This window comes from Hylobates moloch, unplaced genomic scaffold (assembly GCF_009828535.3).
Source record: "Hylobates moloch isolate HMO894 unplaced genomic scaffold, HMol_V3 SCAFFOLD_18, whole genome shotgun sequence".
NCBI lineage: Eukaryota > Metazoa > Chordata > Mammalia > Primates > Hylobatidae > Hylobates > Hylobates moloch.
The window spans coordinates 10,666,326-10,692,408 of NW_026652293.1; the positions used below are offsets into that span (position 1 = coordinate 10,666,326).

The following is a 26,083-nucleotide window of genomic DNA, read 5'->3' on the forward strand; positions in this document are numbered from 1 at the left end:
AAAGGGAGTTGGGAAATATTTAACCTCACAAGGCAATCTTTCCAGATAGCACCTACGCTATTTACTGGGTGACACAGCCCAGGTTCTGACTTGGCTCTGACCCTGTGAACCATGTGAATCATTAAAGTGTTTTTTTGCTTGATTTTATAATTTCAACTTTTTAATTTTTTTGGGGGGGACAGAGTCTCACTCTGTTGCCCAGGCTAGAGTGCAGTGACATGATCTTAGCTCACTGCAACCTCTGCCTCTTGGATTCATGCAATTCTCCTGCCTCCGCCTCTCAAGTAGCTGGGATTACAGTCATGAACCACCATGCCCAGCTAATTTTTGTATTTTTAGTAGAGATGGATTTCACCATATTGGCCAAGATGGTCTTGAACTCCTGACCTCAAATGATCTGCCTGCCTCAGGCTCCCAAAGTGTTGGGATTACAGGCGTGAGCCACCACGCCCAGCCTCAACTTTTATTTTAATAGATTAAGGGGTACATGTGCAGGTTTGTTACACAGTAAAGCATTTTTCGTAACAATAAATAAGCAGAAACAATTGAAGTAGCCAGTGATATAAGAATACATAAATAAAATATGATATTCAAATATTCATTTATTCAAAAAAGGTTTCCGGCATGCCTGCTCTGTGCCAGGCATAGGGAAATGTATGTAAGCAGATGTGGTCCTGGCCTTTGGGAACTTACCAAGCCCAGAAAGAGCGACATTAACTAGAAAGCTACCCAGGTGATGAGTGGTGGACTTGGAAGGAGAAGGAGATCCAACCCGAGTGCCTACCAGGTGGGGTGGGGCTCAGGGAAGGCCCCCCTAAGGACAGCGCATTTTAGCTGAGACCCAAAAGATGAGTAATAATACACTCCAATATTATACCGCCATAAAAATCCTTACGAAATCATTTTAGTTAACACAGGGAAATGCTTATAATGTTAAGTGAATAAAATAGGATATAAAACCATGTATATATAGATGTTCTCAATATGTAAAAATAATATATCTATATATATGTATGTGTGGAAAAATTTTCTGGAACACCGAAATGTTAACGGTAGTTCTCTGTAGGTGGTAGAATTACTGGCGATTTTACCATCTTTATTCTTTCTTCCATTTTTCACAATTTATGGTTTGCTTTTATGCTCAGAAATAAATGGCAAATGTCAGGGTGCGGCCCCTACAGCTCCGCCTCTGGGTAAAAGGCATCCTGGCCATTCTCTGGCTTCCACGCAAAGCTGACACCTCGGCAGGTTGCTCCTCAAGCACTCAGAAACTTCCGGGAAGCCACCCGATGCCAGCTGGGGGAAGCTTTCACACTTGAAAGGAGTCCAGATGCCTCTTCAATTAAAGGCCATGTTCTCCCTTGGCCCAGTAAGCTGCTTGGCCTAACCCACCTGAACCCTAATTCAGAGAAATTATCTTCTCAATCACAAAGCAACTTCCCTCCGTCTCATTCCCCTCTAAGCCTGCCACTGATCTGCTGACTTCACCCACTGAGGCTGCATATTTTCCTTTTCTGTTCCTTGAGGGGCGGGTGACTGCAAAGAGCTCTTCTGCTCAAGCTTTTTACATCAGAGGCGGGGGAGCAAGCATCCAGATGGGAGGAGGAAAGAGCTCCCAGCCAAGTAATCTTGCGTAAGCTCCTCCTTCTCCAATCTCAGTTTCCTCCTCAGTCCACAAGTGTGAGAGTTTGGGCTTCAGGGCTTCCTCCAACTCCTCTTCCCTCTCAGACACTCCAGGCCTATGACTAATCCATCCTTAGACACAGGATTTGAAGACAGCCTACCTCTCTGAAAGCAGAAGGCATGACCTGAGAGCAACTGTTCTGAGACCCAGAAGCCACAGACCGTCACCTGCGGGGGCAGGACGGCACACAAGGCATTTCAGGGTTGTCAAGAAAAGCCCAGGCTAGCGAGGGTGGGGACAGCTAAATTGATGCCTGAAAGTGAACATGGCCTAATTTACCAGATTTCTTTCCCCGCTCCGGCTCAGCACACCGGGCTCCTCCACCACTCCTTGCTCTGCTTCCCCGGGTCAGCAGCCCAGTGGGGCAGGCTTCCAGCTATGGACAGAGGCAGAACTGCCAAGGGCTCAACTGCCCACTGGAGTGAAGGTGGAGGGAGGGGAAGATGCTGGACAGGGACTGAGCAGAGTGCAGAGGCCATTGGCAAAGATCAGAGGAGAAAAATCACCCTACTGACAACTTCATAGAAACTCCTCCAAAAATCCTACAGCTTCTTGGGCTGACGCAAGATACACATGGGCTTACTGGTTAAAGGCATCTGTTAGGCCTAGAGTCAAATCCTGCTTCTGTCCCTGACAAGCTGTTTGGGCAAGTTACTGAAACTCCCCAAGCCTCAGCCCTCAATTTAGCTAAAGTGTTGTCTATAGAGAGGCCAGGCGAGGTGGCTCACACCTGTAATCCCAGCACTTTGGGAAGCCAAGGCGGGTGGCTCACCTGAGGTCAGAAATTCGAGACCAGCCTGGCCAACATGGTGAAACCCCGTCTCTACTAAAAATACAAAAAATGAGGTGGGTGTGGTGGCATGCACCTGTAATTCTAGCTGCTCAGGAGGCTGAGGCAGGAGAATCGCTTCAACCTGGGAGGTGGAGGTTGCAGTGAGCTGAGATCGTGCCACTGCACTCCAGCCTGGGCGACAGAGCGAGACTCTATCTCAAAAAAAAAAAAAAGAATTATCTAAAAAAAAAAAAAAAGAATTGTCTATAAAATAGTGAGCTATGCACATTGAATGAGATAAAGTATATTAAAAACCTAGCATTGTTTCTAGCATACACTCGCTAGGAGCTAAAACACACAACACAACAAAACCCTCCCGGGATCCCAACACAGCACTGGCAGGAGTCAGGATAAGGAAGAACCACAGAATTAGAGCTGAAAGGAACCTCAGAGACCTCAAATCCAACCCCTTCATTTATTTATTTTTATTTATTTACTTATATTGAGACAATCTTGCTCTGTTGCCCAGGCTGGAGTGTACTGGTGCAATCTCGGCTCACTGCAATATACGCCTCCCAAGTCCAAGCGATTCTCCTGCCTCAGCCTCCCAAGTAGCTGGGATTACAGGTGTGTGCCACCACGCCCAGCTATTCGTTTTTGGTATTTTTAGTAGTGATGGGGTTTCACCATGTTGTCCAGGCTGATCTCGAACTCCTGGTCTCAAGGGATCCACCCATCTCGGCCTCCCAAAGTGCTGGGATTACAGGCATGAGCCACCATGCCCCGCCTCCAACCCCTTCATTTAACAGATGGTGAAAGGGAAAGGCTCAGAGAGGATGAATAACTTATCAAAGGTTGCATAGCTAATTAGTAACAGAGCAAGGTTCAAACTCAGGTCTGCCTGACTCGCAAACACCCATCACCCCTCACTCTACTCCAACCCAGCTGGCCATGGACAGCCCCCTTGCTAGGGTCTCCTTCCCACAGAGAGGTTTGATCAGGGAGCCCTCTGTCGACACCCTTCCCTGCAACTGGCCCTCAGGAGTAGGCACCAAATTGCCACAGAGTGCCACCAAGAAAGCTCTGGGTGAGGGAGTAGGGGACAAATGATAGAGATTCCCTAGAACCAGATGCTGAGGGGAATAGTGTTTCAATTACCAAGCATGTGGAGGTGCCATGCAAATAGCATGCAAATTATATGCAAATGACCACAGGTTACTGATGAATCAAAAATTTGATCTTAAAAAGAAAAAAGTTTGTAACTGGATCATATTATATGGTGTGAATCTCTTTTCTCTCTTGGTTTTCTGCCAAGTAGAAAGAAATAAAATTTGTGGTTGACTGACCAAACCATGCCCCACTTGGTGATAGCCAGCAGACACCTGTATCCAGGTGCCCCAGACACACCTCACCAGTGCTCGGTCAGTACAACTCTCTGTGCCCAGGGCCACATCTACCTTTGACTGGCATGTCAGGGCAGCAAGCCTGGTGCCTGGGGACCTCTGGCCAAGAGGAGTTTCATAGACCCAGCAGCCTGCTGACTCCAGCCACGTAGAGGGGAGCAGAGCATGCTGTTCCTCCTGGAGGAGACCTGGGCAGTGGCACGCAGGACCCCAGAATGGCCCAACACCTCAGCCAGAATCCCTGTTTGAGAAGCGAGGCCCCAGCAGCCTTTCCCTAACTCAGGAGAAAGGCTCCTCTCCATGGGGCAGGACACTCCCAGGCACTGCTGGTGTGTGGCTGTCAAGGAGCCATGCTGAGCCGGTGGGGGCATCTGTGGTCATGGCCCTGAATCAGAAGTGGGGACAGGTCTAGCCCACAGCAAGAAAGTGAGAGGTTAGACTTCTAGAAGATCTGCTTGAGGCTCAACTGTCTGTGCTCCGGAAACCTGGCCAATTCAATCAATGTTTACTGAGGGTCTGTGATGTGCCAGACACTGAGCTGGGCATTCTGAAGAATTTGCAGAAACAGATAAGATGTAGTTGCTGCCTTGAGGCACCAACACTCCACCAGAGGAGTAGAAACATGTATAGACATAACTTAACAGTACTTAGACACCTCCTTGGAGATGTGTTGTGTATGTGTTTGTGTGTGTGTTTCTTCGTGTGTATGTGTTGACACCGAATGACACCTAAGAGCGTGAGTGGCGGGAGTAGGGCTTGCCTATCCAGCCACACTTGAGCCATATGTTAATAGTGACAATAAAACTACAAATAAGACCTCCCTATGGCTTGCATATATGAGGCATACTATTAATACAAGTGCTTTGCATATATGAGTTCATTAAATTATTCCAATAACCCTAGGGAGTAGGCACTATTATTAATGTTCCCTTTTATACATAAGGACATTAAAGCTTAAAGCGGTTAAGTAAGTGACTTTTGCACAGCTAGAAATTCCCAGCAAGGATTTGAACTCGGGCCCATGGCAGCCTCTGTGCAGGCCCCTGCCTCCACCCTCAAAGGACAGCTCCCCAGGACCCCAGCTCCAAAGCCACAGCAGCTGCCTCCTGAAGGAATAAGCCTGCTGTTCCCACCAGTGCAGCCATCCCAGCCCCACAGGGCAAGTAGGGTGCATTCTGTCACAGCAAGACGGGACCTTTGGCTCACCTTAACACTCACTCAGCAGACAGAATTTCTCCAGCAGCCTTCCTACAGCTGAACATCTGCATGAGTTTCCAAATGTGGCAACACTTTGTTATAATGGCCAGGCTCAGAGGCCCCGCTCTTCTAATGCACTGAGACCAGCTTTATATGTGCAGCCCAGCAGCAACCTGGGACTAATGGCAGCATGTGGGCCCCTCAGTGGATGAGCCTATGGGGCTTCTGGCTGTGTTCCCTTCTTCACCCCACCTTCCCTGGAAAACCTGGAGGGTAGAGGGAGGTAGACAGGGCAGAGAGACTGGCATCAAGCCACTGGGCATGGGGGAATCAGGAAGGAAGGCAGATAATTAGATCACACTTCTCTCCGAGTGAGCTTCAAGGAGACCCTCTGAGTCTTAGTTTCCCCTTTAAAAGCTCCTGCTCCACTTCCCTTACAGTGGCATGATGATAACAGGAAAAAATCATGCATGTAACAAAGGCTTTGAAAAGTTAAATGTGCACAAATGTAACACAAAGGGAGAAACATGGGTCCCTAGGCCTGCCCGGGCAAGGGGCCAAGTGAGGTCAGAGGCCCTACATCCCAGAGAAGCTATGCCGGGGGTGGCAGGTGCTGGAGATGGCCAGAGCTCCCCAGGAGAAAAGGAATCTACTGGGGGCAAGAATTCAAAGAGGGGGCAAGCATGCCTCACAAGAGCGTCCCAGCAGGGCCAGTCCCTGGCAGTGTGCCCAGGCACCCGCTGGCACTTGGTGGCCCAAGGCACTGCCTGGTGATGAGATTGTGGCCTGGCAGGGAGCTCCAACATGGGCTGGACACCCACACTGAGGACAGCACCAGCAGGCCACCCATCCCAGTGCTGCCTGGGAGCAGCACAAGCACCTCTACTGTGACCAGCAAAGACGTGGTTTTGCAACAGAACAGGAATATGAGGAGTAGGCACCAGCATTTTTCCTTCCTCCTGTCTATAACAGAGATCCCATAAGTGGGAGTGAGGCAAAGGTAATCAGACTGTTGGGTTCAGCGGGAAAGCCCTGGAAGGAACAGCTGGCTAGCACAGAGATACCTGGTGAACGAGAGAGCTAAAGCGTGCCTTCAGGAAGCCTGCCGGGGTCTGGCTGGAGAAGCAGCACTCCTGCCCCTATTGTGCCACCTTCAGTATGTTCCCACCCCACCCTAACTCTCTTCTCTGCCTCTTCCTCTTCCTCTTCCCTGGGACTGGCAGAGCTCAGCTCATTCCTACCCAGCACTCACTGTGACCCCATCTTAGTGGCTCCTCCAAATCTCCCACCTCCACCCCAGGCCTGACAGGCAGCCTCAGGTTCCCTGGCTGCAAGAGCTTCAGCTCTGAGGTCATGGGCACTGGTAAATTCACAGTCCAGTCCTCCAGCCACCCATCCCCCTCCTGTTTCTCCGGCACTGCAGAGCGGAGCACAGGAAGGCAGAGTGAGAACTGGAGCACAATGGCCCAAAGAACATCTGGCTTATTTGGGGTCTTATGCGCTACCTTTTTTCCTTTCTAGATGGCCCTCAAGCCAGCCATCATGCAGTGCTGTGAGTACCTTCGGCGGCTGTGGACTCACCGGAGAGGGATCTTGACCCGGAGGTAGCGATCCACGGCAATTGCCAGCAGGGCCAGGATGGAGCTCTGGGTGAGGATGAGGACCGGACAGGCAACCATGAGGCAGGTGTGGAAGTAGGTCTGTGGCCCAATGTTGATGAGGATGGCGAGGGGGATGACCAGGGCACCCACGGCCACATCAGCCACCGCCAGCGACACGATGAAGCAGAAGGTGGCATCCCGCAGCGCCTGGTTCACCTTCACCGCCCAGATCACCAGCACGTTCCCGGGCACAGAGACCAGGGCGATGAGCACCTCGATGCCGATGTAGGCGGCCTGGAAGGCTGAGATGGAGGGCGGCATGGCGGGCACAGGCTGGGCACATCAGCAGACGGGCACCAAGGGGAATAAGGCAAGCACCTGTGTGGTCAGGGAAGCCTGGGATGGGGAAACCCGTCTGGGAGAGACAGGGAGTTCAGGCTGCCCTGGAACTCCAGGTACCCCGTGGAGATGTGTCCCACTTGGCACATGCAGCTTCTACCCAGGCTGGAGGGGCACCCGGACGCTTCTCTGCCTAATTTTTTTCCCTTCCATTTATCATTCCCAGAGGTTCCATTCAGCAACTTAAAATAGCAGCGCTCACTCCTCCACTGGCTTTTTTATCAGGTGTGAGGCGGCTCCCAGCGCGCGCGCGCGCGCACGCACACACACACACACACACACACACACACAGGGGTCTCCCATGACTGGCTCTGCCCACCCCTGTGCACAGAACAGGATGCAGGGAGCTCACCATCCTGCCTGCTGGCCGGCAGGGGTCCCAGAGGCAGTGCCCAAAGTTCCAGGGAACAGAGCTCGGGGCCGCGCGCGGTGGGGCTGGGCTGGGCTCTGGACACCGCGCGGCAGCTCATAGTCCTCCGGCTCCCGCCGCAGCGCTCCCAGCCCGGCCTTTCAAGCAATCACATGGTGCGGCAGAGACTCAGCCCCGGACGCTTTTAAAGAGGTAGCGCCCCTGTTTCCCTACCTGGGACTGGGGTGGCAGACGTGGGTCTGGGGACGGAGCCCAGGACAAGGCTGGGGCGTTTATCCCTATTCCCCAGCGTGCCCGCACCTGCCTTGCGCCCACCCACTTGAGACCCGTCTGGTGCCTGGATCTTAGCAGTCCCCTGGTCTCGCTCCAGCTCTGTCGGGGACCCTTGCCCATGGCCTGCCCCAAGACGGCATTCCGGTCTCTTCTTTCAACCCTCTTCTGCACCCCCATTGGGGAGCCCCAGGGGCGAACCGAGACTCAGACTTACCCAAGGTCACCAAAGCTGGCAGAGCTCCCGGCTGCCTGACTGTTCTGTCCAAGTGCCCCCACACCTCGACGCCTTCAGCAGCCGCTCGCTCCAGGGATTCCTGGAGAAGCCAAGGCCGGCCAGTAAGCTCCAGAGGGATGGTAGCTGGCTGGGACTCGACTCGGGCGCCGGCGGCTCTGTCGCCCCCGGCGCGGGAGCTGAGTGACAATCGAGCTCCGCACACCGGGAGGGGGCGGGGGCGGCGGCGGCACCCGCGAGCCCCTCCCTCCTCATCCTCCGTCTCCTCCCCCACCCCCTCCTCTTAACAAAGGAAGTGATACTGGGTGAGAAAAGCTGGAAAAAATGTGAGCTTTTCCAAGGGCCTGGTGTATGCGCCCAGCCTCAGGACTGGACAGAGGCGCAGCCTTCCTGTGTCCACTCTCTCCCTTCTCAATGCAGGACTCCTGGGAGCCCCGGTCTGGCCTCCAGCGACCCCTCACCCCTCATGGCACAGCATCTCTTCTGCAGGACTTCAGAATGCCCCCTCTGGGATCTCCCAAAGCAGTCAGTTGGTAGCCCTGGCACGCTCCCCCAATCCTAAAACCCTGCTCTCTCTATGAAACCAGTCCCTGCATCTTCTCATCGCACATTGTTTTGCAGGCTCTACCCTGAGTCATTATATTCCTTTCTCATTCATCTTTCAGAATTGCCTTTTAGTCTATTACCAATTTCCATTTTGCAGATGAGGATGCTGAGGCTCAGAGAAGTGACCTAGCTTCCCAGGATCGCCTGTCAGTGTCACCGGCTCTGCACTCCTTTTCCTTCCTCCTTCTTCCTCTTCATAGCACAGCGCTAAACCATAAGGCATCCAGTCTAATCCCCTCATGTTATAGATAAAGAAGCAGGCTCAGGGAAGGAAGGGACTTCCGGAAGGTCACAGGGCAAATCCTACCAAGACCAAAATAAGAATCCAAGACTCCTGACTCTCTCCACTGTGTCCAGACCCCTCCCCTGGCCACCTTCTGCCAGTTTCGGTTTAGGCAGTCCACTGATATTAACTAATGACCAGACCCTAGAAATGAATGGACGCCTCGCAGAGATCCCAACCTGAGGAATCCTTGTTTGTGGGTATTGGGCAAGGGTCCTAGGAGAGCAAAGAGAGTCAGGCTGGGGACCCCAATGTCAGCCACAACCCAACTCGGCCTCTGGGGGCACTGCCCCCCTCACTGGATCTCAGAATGCAAGGAAAAGGGTTCTGCCCAGAAGAGGGTGGGCACATTGCTTCCGTTGGGGGCTGCACTGAATCACAGTGAGGAATGATGTGGGACCGGGAACCTGGGTAGCTGGGAGGCAGGGAGGAAGGGCAGTTGAGTCTTCTGAGGAGGAGGGGGAAGCCCTCTGTGGGTAAAGATAACTTCCATTTCTGCCTTTAGGGGGAGCAAGGAATCAGTGCCTCAGACAGTAAAATTACATTCCTTCCCTAGAAGCTAGTTGGAGAAATTAGGAAGTGTAAACTCTCCTTCCTCCTCATCCCCTTTCACTTCCCCTGCTGACTTTGTCAACACGCCCAACAGTACCTGACATCCTGCCTACTCCCCCTGCCACCCAGACATGCAGGCCTTTGCGACCATCCCCTGCCTCTCCACCCTTTCCTTGGCTCAAGCCATTTTTGGCTCAAGGCTTTCTCTCTCAGTTTACACTCAGCTTCCCAATGGTCACTCATCTAGATGTCAGAAGAGACTGTGAAGACCCAGATGGGCCCAGCTTGCGGACGGGGATGGGTGAGTGGGGTCACCCTGTCTAACTATTGACAGCATCTTCAGCTCTGGAGGGCACCTGAGCACCCACCACCACCTCCCACACACATACACTCCCACCTCCAATTCGTCTTACCACAGGTTGCTGACATGTAGTGGATGCATTTGCATAATACCTGTAGGTAATTTGTTTCTCAGTTCTGGGCAAAATAAGCCAAAATCTTCTTCCCTTATCTTCTCCATCCTTCCACTCCTGCCTGTTCCCAGGCCTCAGGGATTAGACCAGCCTATTTGACAACAGAACTGGCCAAGGCAGGGTCTATTCCAGAAAGCTGCCTTGGGGGAAGCACACGGTCTCCTCAGTCCTCTGGCTTGACACGGAGGTAGGAGGGTCGGTGCTGAGATCTCCTGGGCAGCAGGGTCATTTGGTGTGGTGAAAAGAGCACTTGACTGAGAGTCAGAAGAGCTGGAAGCTGGATTCTAGGCTCTACTCTGCCACCACTGGCTGTGTGACCTCAAGCAGGCCACTTTTCCTCTCCTGGCCTCAGTTTACCTATCCTACACCAACAGCTGGTAAGTCCACTCCAAGGTGGGAGAGATGGGCTGAGATGGAGACCACAGAACTGGGTCCTTCCCCCTGGAAGCCTTCTAATTCCCAGCTCCCCCATGAGGAGCAGATAGCAGGGCTGAGAGAAGGGGAAGTTTGTGATGGAGGCGAGTAGAGGAAGAGGCAAGGTCACAGGTCTATAACGAGGAAAGGACAATGAGGGAGGCTGTAGGCAGAACAGGTGGAGCCAAGGTGTCTGGAATGTATCCTGAGTCAAAACTCTCTGGCTTTCACAGTGTGTCCAGGACCCTTAGACAAGATGACCCTCCCCACACCAGGGTCCCCTCACACATTGCAGCCATGCGACCCTCCAAGCTTCACCTGCCTTCAACAGCTGATCCTTGGTTTCCCCACCTGTAACAGCAGTGTAGGAATACCCCTCGGTGTAGGATGGTTATGAGAACATAATGAGCTGGCTTTTGGAAAGCGTCTAGCACTGGTATTTTATCAAAAAGGCAAGCAAGCAGCACCAGGCCAGTGAAGCGTAGGGGTGGAAAAGGAAAGAGAATACAAAATTATGAAATCTGCCCTGCACAGCCAGGGATGCTAATGTTGGTACCAAATCCCACAGGTACCAAGTTTAGGTGCCCTCCAAGATGCCCAATGCAAAGCTTCTATTTTCCATGTGACTCAGGGGATGAGATAATGCCACAGTAAATGTAAAGATCCCCTGTGGTCCTTTTACCTCTTGATCCTACTTCTTTTCTTCCTAAGCCCCTGTCCTGGGTTTCCCCACTGGCCCCTTGCACCTGCAGCCTCCCCACTGGGGACAGAGGTGGGTGGGGAAGAGGGAGGGCTGAAGGGGAAGCACTCCTGGGTGAGGGGAACCTTGCTGAGTAGCCCTGCTCTTTTCTCCCTGGAACTCTCCAAATTGGACTGTACTCCTCAGGTCAGAAAGGGCTGCCCAGGAGGCTGAAGTATGCCAGCACACCCCTCCGGAGCCCAGGAAGGAAGGCAAGGAGTAGTGGCTGTTAAGGCTTGGCTTAGCCCTGTGGGGAGAGCTTGGGGACTGGAGGAGGTTTTAAAATTTTTCTCTGTCCTTTCCAGCAGGCAGAAGGATATTTTGGTCCCTGTCTTGTTTTTTCAGCATTGCTCTGGCCAGCATGTGCACAAGGAGGAGAACTGTTGGATAAGAGCAGGCAGTTGGGACAAAAAGATTTCTGGGTGTCAGGAAAGCCCTTAGCCCTTCCCCCAAGGGGCCCATAACCAAGCCTGTCTGCCCCTGCAGTGACTTCCTGGAAGTTCCTTTGCTCTCCTTTTCTACCACCCTCCTTCTGCTCAGATTTGCCTCCTGGATCTCTGCCTCCTTCTCCCTTCCTCCTTCCAGCTCACTTCTCCCCAGTCAGGGCTTCTCTGGGCCAGATACTGGGCCTACAGGAGGAACACAGGCTGCGTGTTTCCCTGTGTGTTTGTGAGGCAGTGGGAAGGCATGGGGTAGGTCAAGGCCGTCTAGTTCCCGTTCCTCCAGACAGCATGGAACTGTTCCTACCTCCGAAAGCAAGGTTGTCCTTCACATTTCTTTCCTCATCTCATCATCATTCATTCATTTATTCTGTTGGGTAAACATTTCTTGAGCCCCTTTTGTGTATCAGACAGTGAGCTGAGCACTCGGGGTAGAGGCATAAAAAAGCCACAGTCTCTCCTGCAGGCTCCAGAAAGAGTTCACGCTCAGGTAGGGAAGGCATGAAGGGCCCCAAAACACAGTCCCTCCAGTGAGAATCAGGACATGTTTCCTGGGTCTTGACACACTGAGGACCACTTAGGGCTCCACAGAGAAGCCTCAGGACCTCCAAGGCTGGGAAGGAGGGTCAGGTCTTGGGGGCTCAGGGAGCCACTCTGTTTTAGATGAAGCAGCTCTGGTTATTTCATATATGGGTTCCTGGTATAAGACTTTCTTTGAACGTAAGATTTTATTAGCTCTGTGGCTCTTAAAAAAAAAAAAAACAAGTGAAAATCTGAGCTTCAATCCAACCTCTCCAGATAAGGAAACTGAGACCCAGAGAAGGAATGAACTTAGCCATACCCATCCAGCAGTGAGGGGCAGGGCTTGGTGCCCAGGAGGGTCCTGGAGGTGAGCCTCATTTTGAGCCCTGGTCCCACCTATCCTTCAGGGAACCCCTTGAGAATCCTTCAAGCATCAGCCCTTTAATCTTAGAACTTGATGAAGTGAGGGTTCTGGGCTTTCACACCCTCCCCACCTTACAGCAGAGGGAGGTGGTGTTAGGTGCACACACCTGTATATAATTATAAAAGCCCCTCACAGGTGCACAGAAGTTTAGTGTTTATAAAAGAATTCCCTTCAAGCTCATTCTTGTTGGTATAATAAAAATACAGAAATTCTCACAGACAGTATCCCATTGAATGCTCACTATACACCAGAGAGATAGCAAAGCAGGTGTTATTAGTCCCTGGTCACAGATGAGAGAGGTTCAAGGGAAGCCATGTGGCAGAGCTGACACTAGAATCTGGACCGTGCGAGGACTGAGCCAGGTTTGATGTGTGCTTTTTTTGTTTGTTTGTTTTGTTTTGTTTTTTTGAGACAGAGTCTCACTCTGTCACCCAAGGTGGAGTGCAGTGGTGTGATCTCAGGTCACTGCAACCTCTGCCTCCTGGGTTCAAGTGATTCTCCTGCCTCAGCCTCCCAAGTAGCTGGGATTACAGGCGCCCGCCACCATGCCCGGCTAATTTTTGCATTTTTAGGAGAGAAGGGTTCTCATCATGTTGGTCAGGCTGGTCTCAAACTCCTAACCTCGTGATTTGCCTGCCTCGGCCTCCCAAAGTGCTGGGATTACAGGTGTGAGCCACCGCGCCCGGCCGTGTGATGCGTTTTACCCATGAAGGTGTATGTGACGCTCGGGAGGTGACTGGAACTGCTGGGCCAATTGGTCTGAAAGGGCTTCCTCAAGGAGGAGAATCTCGGGCAGCCCCATCCACCATTTGTTTCTTTGGCATTTGTGGAGGACCTACTATGAAGATGCCCCCCCAAGAGCTGCAAGCACGGGGACTGGAGGCCCGGCTGGGTCAATCCCTGCTAAGAATCAGCTGGAGCTCCCGGTGGTGTGTTCCAGGGGTCCCAGACAAGGGAGGAGCATACTGGCTGGCAGGGGCCGGGAAGGATTCTGGAGAAAGCAACATGTAGCCTGGGCCTTGAAGGAGGCACCAGATGCTCTGTGCTTGCAGAGACGGGCTGGTGGCCTGGAGGAGGACTTTGTGGGCAGAAAGTGAATGAGCAGCCTGAGCAAGGGGCATGGGAAACTGCCCGGTGTGTTCCGGGCAAGACGAGGGGCTTGGCAGGGGCACTGGATCCAGGCTGGACAGCAGGGTGACAACTAGGGGCCACATTGCTGCGGTCCCCAGGGCAGACTGAGAGGACTGTAGTGGGCGATGCACCCACAGAAGGCCTCAGCTCCAGTCCCAGATCTGCCCTGTAGCACTGGGTGAAGCCCAACCACTCCCCACACCTCCCTGAGCCTCAGTTCTCTTATCCTCTTTGACTTTATGTGAAAGTGCATTTTAGGTTGTAGATCACTACACATATATACAGTCTACTCTGTTGATAATGGGAAGCTTTTGAGGATTTTTGAGGATTTTCTGAAGGACCTGAAAGATGCTATAGGAAGATCATCCAAGACGCTGTGCAGAGGGGAGGAGGAGAGGGTGAGAGCAGGCAGACCTACCAGGCAGCAATCGTGGTCAAAGATGACGAAAAGTTAAACCTAAGAGGAAGCAGTGGGAACAGAGATGAAGATGGACAGGAAAGATGTCTCGTGGCAGAACTTCCGGGCATAGTGGCTGGGGGACCGAGGAGGCAAAGATGACTCTATTTCAAGCTGAGTTCCCAGGGAAATGCTGATGAGGATGAGGGAGATTTGACGGACAGGCTGTTTGGGGGGGTGGGGGATAGGATACGAAGACCACTCCTGGACAGGTTGGGCTGGCTGTGCCCATGGGAGGGGTCCAGCAGCCTTCTGGAAATGGCCAAAGAGTGATCAGAGCTGGAGCTGGGTCATTGCAATGGAGGTGACAGTCAAGGCCCTGGGAGAGATGAGGCCACCCAGGAGAGGATGCAGAGAAGAGGCTGGGGAGAAGCTGGGCTGTGCCCACAGTGATCAAGAGGGAGGGCAGCCGAAGGGCAGGAGCAGGCTACCAGACGTTTCAGGAAGCAGGGGTGCTGAGTGGTTCAGGGCTGAGGGCTGAAGGGCAGCTATGATAGGTCTGAGGGGGATGTGGTGGATTTCGTGAAAAGAAGGGTGTGGAGACCTCAAAGAAGCTTCAGGGGATGGGGGAGTAGGAGTGCCTCTCAAGGGTTGACGCTGCAGCAGGTAGGCAAGGTGGAGGCCGTGGGTGCAGACGAGTCTAGTTTGAAAGAGCTTGGCAGGGAGGAGAACAAAAGATGGATGGTGAGCTGCAGGAGAGAGGGGTCAAAAATAGGTTGGTTTTAGATGGGGAGCTCTGAGCATGCTCACAGTCTGAGGGAGGGAAGCAGTGGCAAGGAAGAGATGAATCAGAGGGAAACGAAGCTGAGCACAGACCCCAAGGAGCTAAGCAGTTAATGACAGCTGGCTGGGCACAGAGCTCTGGATGTCCCCAGACCTGGAAGTATCTAGCCCTTCACCAGCTCCAAGCCCTCCCCCACTGCCATGGGTCCTAAGGAGACACTCCCAGGTCTTCAACCCCAACCCAGCCCTTCCCTGAAGCCCCTCCACTCCCCCACCTGACACAAGGCCAGCAGTTGGCCAGCCGTGCTGCAGCCCCATTAAAGACTCAGCCATCTCCCAGCACAAGCTCCTCTTCATCTGACAGCCTGTGGCCCAGCCCCTACCCCTAACCCTAGCCCACCGGGCACCAGTCACGGATTTCTTGGCTTCTCTGCCCCATCTGCGGCCAAAGAGGTGCCTCTGGGCAATCCACCTGCCACACCACCACTGTCTGGGAGATCCACCATGTGACTCATAAGCGCTCATGCTGTCCTGTGCAGCCCACCCCATCCCAGCCAGCACATGTACCCCGCCTTCCTGGACTCCTCCAACAGCACCTCCAAGGGTTCAAAGGCAAGCAATCCTCTGTTTCCCCTCCCCTCACTAGGCAGAAGGGGAAATTGAGGCAGGGGAGATGATGTGATATCTGTTGGAGGTGAGGCAGCCTGGTATCTGACTCCCTAATCGCTCCCTTATTCCTCCCCACCCATCAAGAGGTGCCCTTGTCCCTCAAGAAAGACAAATACACCCACTACCTTCTGTATGTTCCAAAAGGGAGAAGAAGGCTGTCAAGACTAGAGAAAAGAAGGAAGGATGGGCAGAAGTAAAGTTGCCAGACTAAATTCAGGACACCCAATTAAAAATTTTTAACAGCTTTATTGAGATACAATTTACATATTATAAAGCTCACCCATTTAAGGTGCACAATTCAGTGGTTTGAGTTGCTTATGGAATTGTACAACCATCACCATCATTTAATCTTAGAACATTCTCATCATCTTTCCTCCAAAAAAGCTTTGCACCCATCAGTAGTCACTTCCCAACCATTCCCTCCACCACCCATCCCTAGCAACCACTAATTTACTTTCTGCCTCCATGGATTTGCCTATTCAGGACATTTCATATAAATGGAATCATACGATACATAGGATACATGGTCCTTTGTGACTGGCTTCTTTCACTTACCACAATGTTTTCAAGGTTCATCTGAACTGTAGCACGTATCCATACTTCATTCCTTTTTAAGGCTGAATAATATTCCATCATGTGGAGAAGCCACATTTTGTTTACCCATTCTTCAGATGATGGACATTTAGCTTGTTTCCACTTTTAGGCTATTGTGAATAATGCTGCTGTGAACATTCGTGTACAAGTTTTTTTATTTTATTTTATTATTTTTTTTTTTTTTTGAGACGAAGTTTCACTCTTGTTGCCTAGGCTAGAGTGCAATGGTGCGATCTCGGCTCACTGCAACTTCTGCCTCCCAGGTTCAAGCAATTCTCCTGCCTCAGACTCCTGAGTAGCTGGGATCACAGGTGTGAGCTACCACACCTGGCTAATTTTTTGTATTTTTAGTACAGAGGGGGTTTCACGAAGTTGGCCAGTCTGGCCTCAAACTCCTGACCTCAGGTGATCCACCCACCTCAGCCTTCCAAAGTGCTGGGATTACAGGCGTGAGCTACCACGCCTGGCCCACGTACAGGTTTTTGTGTGAGAATGTGTTTTCATTTTTCTAGGGTAGGTACGGACAGAAGAAAAAGTAGAACACATGCCTGGCCCTTTCTCACATTTATCGCCTGTGTCATCACCCCACCTGGGTGGGAAGCTATTATGATCCCCTTTGCCAGATTAAAACACTGAGGCTCAAGGAGAGGCCTGAAACCCTGAGTGCTGGAGCTGAAATGTGAGCTCAGGCCTCCTGATTTCCACTCCAAGGTTCTTTCCAGTTCATCGCAATAGCCCACTCAGAGAGTCTGCAGTCCACTGAGGCAATGAAACAGAAGTAACTGAAAAAGCAACATCTTCCACGGGAACCATCACCTCATCCTTCTGAAGTCCTAACTAGGTGCTTCATGGACCATGTCCTGGGGTGTGAGGGCTGAGATTGAAGCCAGAGGCTTCATGGAAGGAACGAATTTTTGCTCTGCTCAGTAAAAAGCTAACTGGAATGAAATGGCCCCTGTCCTCACCCAGCATCCCTGGGTCCCCTGAGAGCCTGCAAGAGAGCCCACCATGCACACATTCTCATAGTTATTTCTCTGAGTGAAGCCCCTCCCAGCAGCGATGGAAACCAGGTGTGGAAACACTAGGCATTCACTCATTATACTTAGGAATCAGAACTGGTCACAGATGCTTGGCCGCTGATTCCGGCTTCAGCCCAGTCCCTCAGCTCCAGTCTCATCCTGGCCCCAATTCCTTGATGTTAAGCAGAACTCAAAGTGCTAGCCTAGAATCATTCCCTTCAGATCTGCCTCACCCCCTCCACCCTGAACCCTGTCACCAGCGAGCACTGGGCATGGAAAGGAATTTGTGCTAAGTGCATGTTCCTCCAGGATAAAGAGGTAGCAGATGGCCTGGGCTCCCTGGTCCTCTGTGGGCTCATCCCAAAGTCCTACCTTCCACACCAGAAAAACAAACAGCAGCTTGCTAGAGGAGTCCACTCTATAGTTAAAAGCCACTCACTCCATCACTCCATCTGGCTCGTCAAGTGGGGTGGGAGACACAGAGGAGCCCTCCACTTACTGAGCTTTTCTATTTCAATCACTATCCGTGGCCCGCGTTGGAAAGACTTCATCCAGGGCTTAAAATAGCTCCTGGTGCATAGAGCTCAAGAAACATTGATTGAATGTTCAGTGTTCAGGATAATACACTTCAAGAGTACAAGAAGGAAGTCTCACAACGCTTTATGGTTTAGAATTCATTTAACTCTCATAGCATGGCCGGTGAAATAAGTATAATCATTTTCCCATTTCGCAGAGAAGGAAACTAAGGCTGGGGGCGGGAGGCGGGGAGGGTGATCTGCTGAGCAGCGGGATCTAGAGCCAGAAGCAGCCGCCCAGCTCAGGACTGTTGTACGGGGCTCGGGGTCCCCCTGCTGGCCAAACGGAAGCCTGGGCGTGGGCGAGGAGCTGGGCAGGGCCAGACCCCAGTCCCGCAGCCTGAGTTCCCTGCCCCGCCGCGCTGGGTGCTGGGTTCCCGCCGAAGGGAGAAGAAGGAGGAGCCATAGCTGGGCTCAGGATTAGAGCGCCTGGCGGAGCACTGGGCAAGGCTTCAGGTGAGATACTTCACCCGACATCATGGGCCAGAACAGACGAAAGAGGCAGCGCATCAGCTCCCCACCTGGCCCTCCTCTCCTGAGATCACCTGCAGAAAGGCCAAACAGGACGGCGCCTATGAAGGCCCAGGAGACCCGCCCCCTTGGAGGGAAGAGACAGATTCGCTCTCCTGACATCCAGTCCAAAGTGCTTTGTTTCCACAGCACTGTCTCCTCCCGTTTCCAGGCAAATCTCCGAACACAGCCCCAAGAGAGCAGATTCCTCTTTGGATCTTGTCGCCCAGGCTGGAGTGCAATGGCGTGGTCTTGGCTCACTGCAACCTCCGCCTCCCAGGTTCAAGCGATTCTCCTGCCTCAGCCTCCCAAGTAGCTGGTATTACAGGTGCCTGCCACCACGCCCGGCTAATTTTCTATTTTTGGTAGAAACGGGGTTTCACCACATTGGCCAGGCTGGTCTTGAACTCCTGACCTAAGGTCATCCGCCTGCCTCGGCCTCCCAAAGTGCTGGGTTTACAGGCGTGAGTCACTGCGCCCGGCCTTCCAGCTCCTTTACTTCCACCCCACTTCATCTAGCTGCTCTCAATTCCCACAGTGAGGAGGGCTAACTTAGACCCATCCACCATGTCCAGAAGTCACCCTTTGTTGGGGGACGGCTGGCCCTCAACTGGGCATAGAACCCTCTGTTATTTCAATACTCCTCAAAGGTTTTAAGTTTGGTCTCTAGTGCCAAAAAATTGGGCATGAAATCTCACTTATGTCTCTTCTTAGTGTGTGACTTTGTGCACATTACTGAACCAAGAAGCCTCCGTTTTCTCATCTGTAAATTAGAAATTATAATACTTTCCTAATGGGCTGTTGGGAGGATTCAGTGATACATTATACAATCAACAGCACTGTGCCTTGCATTACAGTGAGTGTTTGGTAAATGTTAATAATGATCATTACCTTTCCTACCCTAACACCTAACTAAAGAGAGAATGGGATGAAGGGTACATGGGCAGGTAGTTCTGGAGAGAAAAGGGCAGAGTCCCCATCACATGCTTGAGTCTTCTCCAACCTGGCCACCTCCTTGCGTTCCCACCCCCTATCTGCAAGGGGGTGGGTGGCAGCTGCATCCCTCCCCTGCCCATGCCCTCACAGTGCCAAAGGGCTGGCACAGCTGCTGCAATGGCCCAAATACCTCAGGTTAGGGCTAGGTAGGGGACAGCTGGGGGTAAAGGAGACGTGTGAGGAGGCAGAGCAGGGGCACCCTTCTCTACCAGCATGTCCACTCACCCTGCAGCTTCCTAAGCCTTTCAGGTCAGCCAGGGACCTCTGACCTCACTCCTGTCCAACCTGAGGGGGCTTCCCCCTCTTTCCCTCTCTTGTTCTCTTGCCCTCTAGGACCTCCTCCTCCATGGCTGGACCCACCCAGTCTCCCAGCCCCCTTGCCAACTCCCTCTCCTGCCCACATGCTGCCCAGCTGTCGCTGCCCCTGAGCTGGCACTCTGCCCACCTGCACCACTCATGAATCGCCAGCATTCACACTCTGACCCTGGAACCTCCACCTGTTCCCCTCGGTCTGAGCAGCAGGGCTGTGTGGCCCCATCTGTTGTCCTCCATCCAGGATTCAGTACAAGGGACTACACTTCAACCCCCCCAACTTCCACCTGCCAGGAGGGGGCAGGAAGGACTGGCTGGGATGATGTCTGATTTGGGGGGCTCCTTATCTCCTGGAAGAGCAGGACTTGTTCTCCCCTGCCCGAGGCCCACCAGCACTGTCTTAAAAGACCAACATTACAACTGAAAAAGCAAAAAGCCCACTTTTCCCAAAGGACATTTGCATATTTAATAGCATTCTCCTGTTACATTTCACTTGTTGATGGCCAGCCCCTAAATCAGAAGCCGGTCAGTGCAAGATGGTAAGCAGAAAGACACAACAGTGGCAACAATTTCAATTAATGTTTTATTATACAAACAATATGTAAATGTGCTTTCCTTGATAAAAAAGTGAAACCACTGTAGTTCAGGCTCAAATTCCATTTGACCAATTCCCTAAATCAAGACCCTTTCATCTAAACGCAGAGGTGACCATTGTTACCAGTTTGATGTGTATATTTCCAGAAATTTTTCTATGTATTTGCATAATATAAGTGTGTGTGTATATGTACATTTACACACAAGTGTGTTTACATTACATATAAATAAGAGTATGTATATACCCCTATGCACACATTTATATATGCAAATATATATATATATTCAAAAAAATACGTAGTACTAACATGGGTTTGGGTTTTGTTTTTTTTACATGAATTGTAAACTACAAATATTCTGCAACTAAATTCACTAAAAAAGTCTTATCAAGTCAATACATCTAGCTCTGCAATCTCTAAATGATACATAATTCTAGCATAAACACATCGTAGTTTGTTTAGCCATTTCCCTATTGATAGGCATTTGTGTCTCATTTTCTCCCACGACAAATAAACATGTCCCTGTCACAGATTTTAGCCTTCTCCAATTTGATCTTACTTGGTCCCACCTGATCCTGTGTTCCTACCTCTTGTGAACAAAAAGATTTATCATTTGACTCTTTTTAAGGGCACAAATGTAACAAAAGTGTCCTTGGGAACATTTTATTACAAATTTTTAGTAATTTTTTTCAAAACCCTAGGTCCCGCTATGATGATTTCTGTATCCACTCAGAAGCAAATTATTGCTGTAGGAGAGAGAGCTGCAGTCAAGGAGGTAGAAGGAGATACAAGAAAAAAAAAGTGAAGAGAGAAAAAGGTGAAAAAAAAGGGAACAGAAGGAGCAAGAAAGAGAAAGAAGTAAAAGAACATGCTTATTTATTACAGCACTCTGCAACAGGGAAAAACTGGAACTGCCCAACAGAAAGGAAACAGTTAAGTAAAACTTGGCATATCCATTCAATGGAATATTACTCAGCCATTAAAATAATAATTGTGAAGATTATGCAGGAGCATGGAAAATGCTTCTGATATTAAGTTACAAAGTAGACTACAAAATTAAAACCACATTATGATGACAACTATGCAAAATGATGCTGGCATACAGAGATGGGAAGGCAATATAGACAAATGAAACCAATCTGATTTGTTGGAGTAGCAGAATAGTGGGGACACTATTATTTACTTACTTCCATTAATATTGCTATAATATGGTTTGTGTAATATATGATTAATGCCAAAGTGAAACAGCAATGGAAAGAAGGCAGGAAAGGAAAGTGAATAAAAGCGGGAAAAGGGAGGAAGGGAAGAAGAGCACGAGGGAAGGAATGAGAGGAGAGGGTTGAAGAAGGGAGATGAGAAGAAGGAGGTTGGCGTCAAGCCCACGTCTGAGGGCTGGGCTGTCTTCAGCAGATCTGTCAGTCACAGTGTCGATGCAGGATTTTCTTCCAGACCCTTTGGATCGACAACAGTTTTCACTGTTCATAGAAGATGGGATCTCCCTCCTTCCTCCCTCTTGTATTCTTTGAAGCCTGCCAAGGAGCTAGGGATACCAAGCTCAGGACTATGCTCTTCAGGGACTGAGAGTCTAGTCAGGTGGGGAGAGATGGAGACGTAGATATGTGAGCAAACTATGACAGCCAGCCCACAAATGCTCAAATAGAGATCTAATCCTCTAAAGGTGGAGGCTGTAGGGTCCCAGAAGTCTTCACAGATCAAAGAACATTTGAGCTGGGGCTCAAAGGATGGACAGGAGATTTCCAGGCAGAGAAAAGGCAGTGGCATCCTAGGTAAAAGGCACACATGCAGAGGAACTGGGGCCTAAATACACACCCACACCACGTACACTACCATTCATATGGCTAGACACGGGGCTCAGGAGAGACAGAGACAAGAGATGATGCCTCGACTTTATCCCCAGGGCAATGAGAAGCACTGAAGGGTTTAATCAGAGCAAAGGCACACTCTGATTTGTCCTTTAGAGAGATAACCCTCCAGACAATGAGGAAAGTGAGTGGGAATAGGGCAACGTGGAGAGAGGGAACATCAGTTAGGAAGTTACTGCAAGAGTTCTGTTGAGAAGAGTAGGACCCTATGTTGGGCAGTCAATGGGGTGAGGGGAAAAGGATAATTCAAGAAATTCTTAGGTAGAAACAACAGAACTTCATTCATTCATTCAGCCAATGTCTTTTGAGGGCCTGCTATGGAATTGGGTATTCAGAGATCAAAGAGAGTCTGTGTCCTAACAGGGAAGACAGATGGTTACAGATCAATGTGAAAAGAGCTAGGATTGAGATAGGCCAGTGGGGCTGCGGCCGTGAGACCAGGAATTGATGGGCTGTGGGAAGGGAGGAAGGTCTCATATGACTTCTAAGTTTCTGCCTCCCATGGTGAGTGAAGAGTGGAGCCGTCCACTGAGACAGGAGGCACAGAGTAAGGCCATGTCTAGCACATGTCTAGAGGCAGATGATAATTTTTATTTGGGCCTCTCACTCTTCCTTTGCTCCTGACCCATTCAAAAAAGGCAAATGTAGCTTAAAGAGCTTGTTGCCTTCCCGACAGAATGAATTACATGAAAAGCACCTAGAATAGTGCCTGACACATAGTAAATGCTCAACAAATATTAACAAAGAAAATAAGAAAAATTCAGAAACGTAAAGCAAGGTTCATACTTAGGAAGGTGCCTCTCTCCCTTCCTCCATGAGACCAGGGAGGAACATGCGACTCCTGGCCCTGAAAGGCAGGTCACAGGAGACTTGACAAAACGAGAACTCAACCAAAACTAAGAAGAGCTTGTTAAAAAGAGAGTGTGGCTATAAACATGCAAAAACTGAGCTCATTGCTAGCACATAGGACACCTGCAATGAGGGGAGAGATGGGGGAAGAGGGGTCTCAGCAGTTTCTTCCCATGCAAAGAGTCTGCACCATATTATTCATTTGAAGAGTATAAACTGTGCACATTGCAAATCACGTTCATTGCATTATATCATAAAGGAAGCCACCAAAATTGTGAAGTTTTTGTTGTTGTTGTTCTCATGCTTCAACTATTGTGTTTACTGAAATTTTGGAAGATGAAGCAGAGTGTGGAGACATTGTTTATGTTGATGCTGTTCGGTGGTGTAGTCATGGAAACTTGTTAGAAATATTTACTGAACTGATTCCCCAGATGAAGGACCATGGAGAATTAAAAGGCTTTGAAGGCCCCAACTCATCAGACCTCAGGTCTTACTGATGTGACAAGACTTGTAAACACTCTAATCTTGTTTGAAACAATGTTGATGTCCGGGTTGAACTTAAGCTGCCCACACGGACAAGGTGACTGACCACTGGAACCTGCTTTCATTTCTTATTGTTTAACTATTCTGAGCACAATAAAATCACTAATCATAAAGAAATGCAGGCCAGGCACGGTGGCTCACGCCTGTAATTGCAATGCTTTGCGAAGCCAAGGCAGGAGGATCACTTGAGGCCAGGAGTTCAAGACCAGCCTGAGAAACATAGGCCTTGTTTCTACAAAAAAAATTTAAAAATTAGCTGGGCATGGTGGTGTGTGCTTGTAGTTCTAGCTACTCAGGAGCCTGAGGCAAAAGGATTGCTCGAACCCAGGAATTCAAGGCTGCAATGAGCTACGAGTGTGCCACTGCACCCCAGCCTAGGTGGCAAAGTGAGACCCTGTCTTTAAAAAAAAAAAGAAAAGAAAGAAAGAAAAGAAAAGAAAGCAATGCAATGAATGCAATGCTATTTGATGGACACAAAGTCATATTTTAGGATAAATTCTCAGGTTTTGTTAAGTCTGAATCTTGCTCTAAGTTTCTGTATGCTTACCTTTTTGAAGTTCACCTCTGTGTTCCATGTACATTCCAGGTGTTTCACACGTACTCATGCATTCAAGCCTTACAACAAACCTGCGGGATAGTTTCTGGTATTATCCCCATTTCACAAATGAGAAAACTGAGGCACAGAGAAGAGGCAACCACTCTTAAGTGGGGGAGCCTAGACTCCAAGTCTGGTAGTCTGGCTTGAGTGCTCTTAAACACTTTGTGTATAAACTTCAGAATGTATTTATAATAAATAACCAGGCTTCCTCCCTATCAGTGGGGCCTCATTTCCAGGGAACTTACTAAGCTGAAAGTGAATTATGCTCGCCAAGAAGACTCAGTTTTCCTAGAATTTTACAAAGCACTGGATAAATCCTAGAGCCCGAACTGTCGTATTGGTCAGTGGTCTAACATTGGGAATGTTTGGATCCATTTTCTATTTTTTCACGAAGCAATTGGGATCAGCACTGAGAACCATCACAGTGATGAAAATCTGGGACGTGTATTGAGATGTACCCTGCCTAAGCACACTCCATGGTGCCATTTGTTAAGTACCTGTCCTTGTGGATTTCACTGATGTTCTCAAAATTGACCCACATCTAGCATGGGCTAGTAAGAGTGCATGTTTACATAAATTGTGTTAATTCAACTGCTTTTGTACTGTTGTTAACAAACCATGAATTTGTTCAGCTAGCTTCACTAATATAGAAAACTATATTGTTTTCAAACATTACAGACTTCAGTTATGAAGTATAGTGGAGTAGTTTACTGATTAGTTCTCTCAGTAAAGACAACAACAAATATTCAGACAAAAGATTTAAAATCTCTTTGTAAATGCATTAATAAACTGGAAAAGAATGAAAGGTAAATTCAGAAGCCTAAAATCATAAGAAGCAGGCGCCCAGAGAGGTAAGCCTTGTACTGATGTCGGCATTTACATTGAGCTTCAATTTCCACAAACCGAGGGCTTGTCAACAGTGAGAAGTCCAATAGGGGACCACACCCCCAGCATCAATCCATAAACCTGAAACCCAAAGGCTACAATTCAGTCTAATGGTGAATTCAAAATAAATCAGTGCCCCACCTGCCTGCCTTAAACCTGACACTGAATAGAAGGGAGAAAAACATCTCCCTTGAAAATTAATAACTACCAGCTAACCCTTATGTAGCTTTGCTGTACAAATTCACACTATCTTGCTGGTTCTAGAAACCTAAAGCCAATAATTTACTTTCTTGTGATCCAGGGCTGGCAGTTCCCTCAGGTGACTGGCTGATGCAAATGAAAGACTCTCCTGGAGGAAAGGAAAATATCTTTAAGCCAGGCATCAGAGAATTCCCAGAGATATAGGTGTTTTTTTTTTTCAATTTCAATTTTCAAGGTACATGTGCAGGCTCGTTACAAGGGTATATTGTGTGATGGTGAAGTTTGGGCTTCTATTGATCCCATCACCCAGACAGTGAATACAGTACCCAATAGAAAAGTTTTTAGCCCTTTCCCCTCTTCCTCCCGCCCTCCTTTTGGAGTCCCTAGCATCCGTTGTTCCTGTCTTTATATAAATGTGTGCCCAAGATTTAGCTCCCACTTATAAATAAGAACATGCAGTATTTGGTTTTCTGTTCCTGAGTTAATTTGCTTAGGATAATAGCCTCCAGCTGTATCCAAGTTGCTGCAAAGGACATGATTTCATTCTTTTTCATGACTGTGTAGTATTCAATGGTGTGTATGTACCATATTTTCTTTATCCAGTCTACCTAGGTTGATTCCAGGTTTTTGCTATTGTGAATAGTGCTGTGATGAACATTCAATCGCGTGTGTCTTTTTGGTACAACTATTTATTTTCCTTTGGGAATATTCTCAGTAATGGGGTTCCTGGGTTGAACGGTAGTTTTAATTTTAGTTCTTTGAGAAATCTCCAAACTGCTTTCCACAGTGGCTGAACTAATTTACCTTCCCACCAACAGTGTATAAGCTTTCCCTTTTCTCCACAACCTCACCAACATCTGTTTTGATATTTTAATAATAATTACTCTGACTGGTGTGAGGTAGTATCTCATTGTGGTTTTGACTTGCATTTATCTAACGATCAGTGATGTTGAGCTTGTTGACATACATGCTTGTTGGCTGCATGTATGTCTTCTTTTGAAAAGTGTTCGTGTTTTGCCCACTTTTTAATGGGGTTATTTGGTTTTTTTTCTTGTTAATTTGTTTAAGTTCCTTATAGTTTCTGGATATCAGTGCTTTGTCAGATGCATAGTTTGTGAATGTTTTCTCCCATTCTGTAGATTGTCTGTTTTCTCTATTGAT

The 26,083-nt window shown here is 49.4% G+C and overlaps 1 protein-coding gene across 4 annotated transcripts in view; it reads right to left on the bottom strand.

The window, feature by feature from the left end:
- ADORA1 (adenosine A1 receptor) overlaps nucleotides 1–8,151 on the bottom strand; it is a 39,822-nt gene extending 31,671 nt beyond the window's left edge. The window contains exons 1-3 of one of the 4 annotated variants that reach the window (XM_032136555.2): nucleotides 7,914–8,151; nucleotides 7,409–7,563; nucleotides 6,638–6,959 (exon numbers count right to left, since the gene is read on the bottom strand). In XM_032136555.2, coding sequence (XP_031992446.1) covers nucleotides 6,638–6,959; nucleotides 7,409–7,526 — 440 coding nt within the window. In that variant the 5' untranslated portion in view covers nucleotides 7,527–7,563; nucleotides 7,914–8,151. Of the gene's footprint in view, nucleotides 1–6,637; nucleotides 7,036–7,408; nucleotides 7,564–7,913 lie in introns of those variants that run through there. The other 3 variants (XM_032136558.2, XM_032136557.2, XM_032136556.2) reach the window with 3 other exon arrangements.
- Between the last annotated feature and the right edge of the window lie 17,932 nt (nucleotides 8,152–26,083).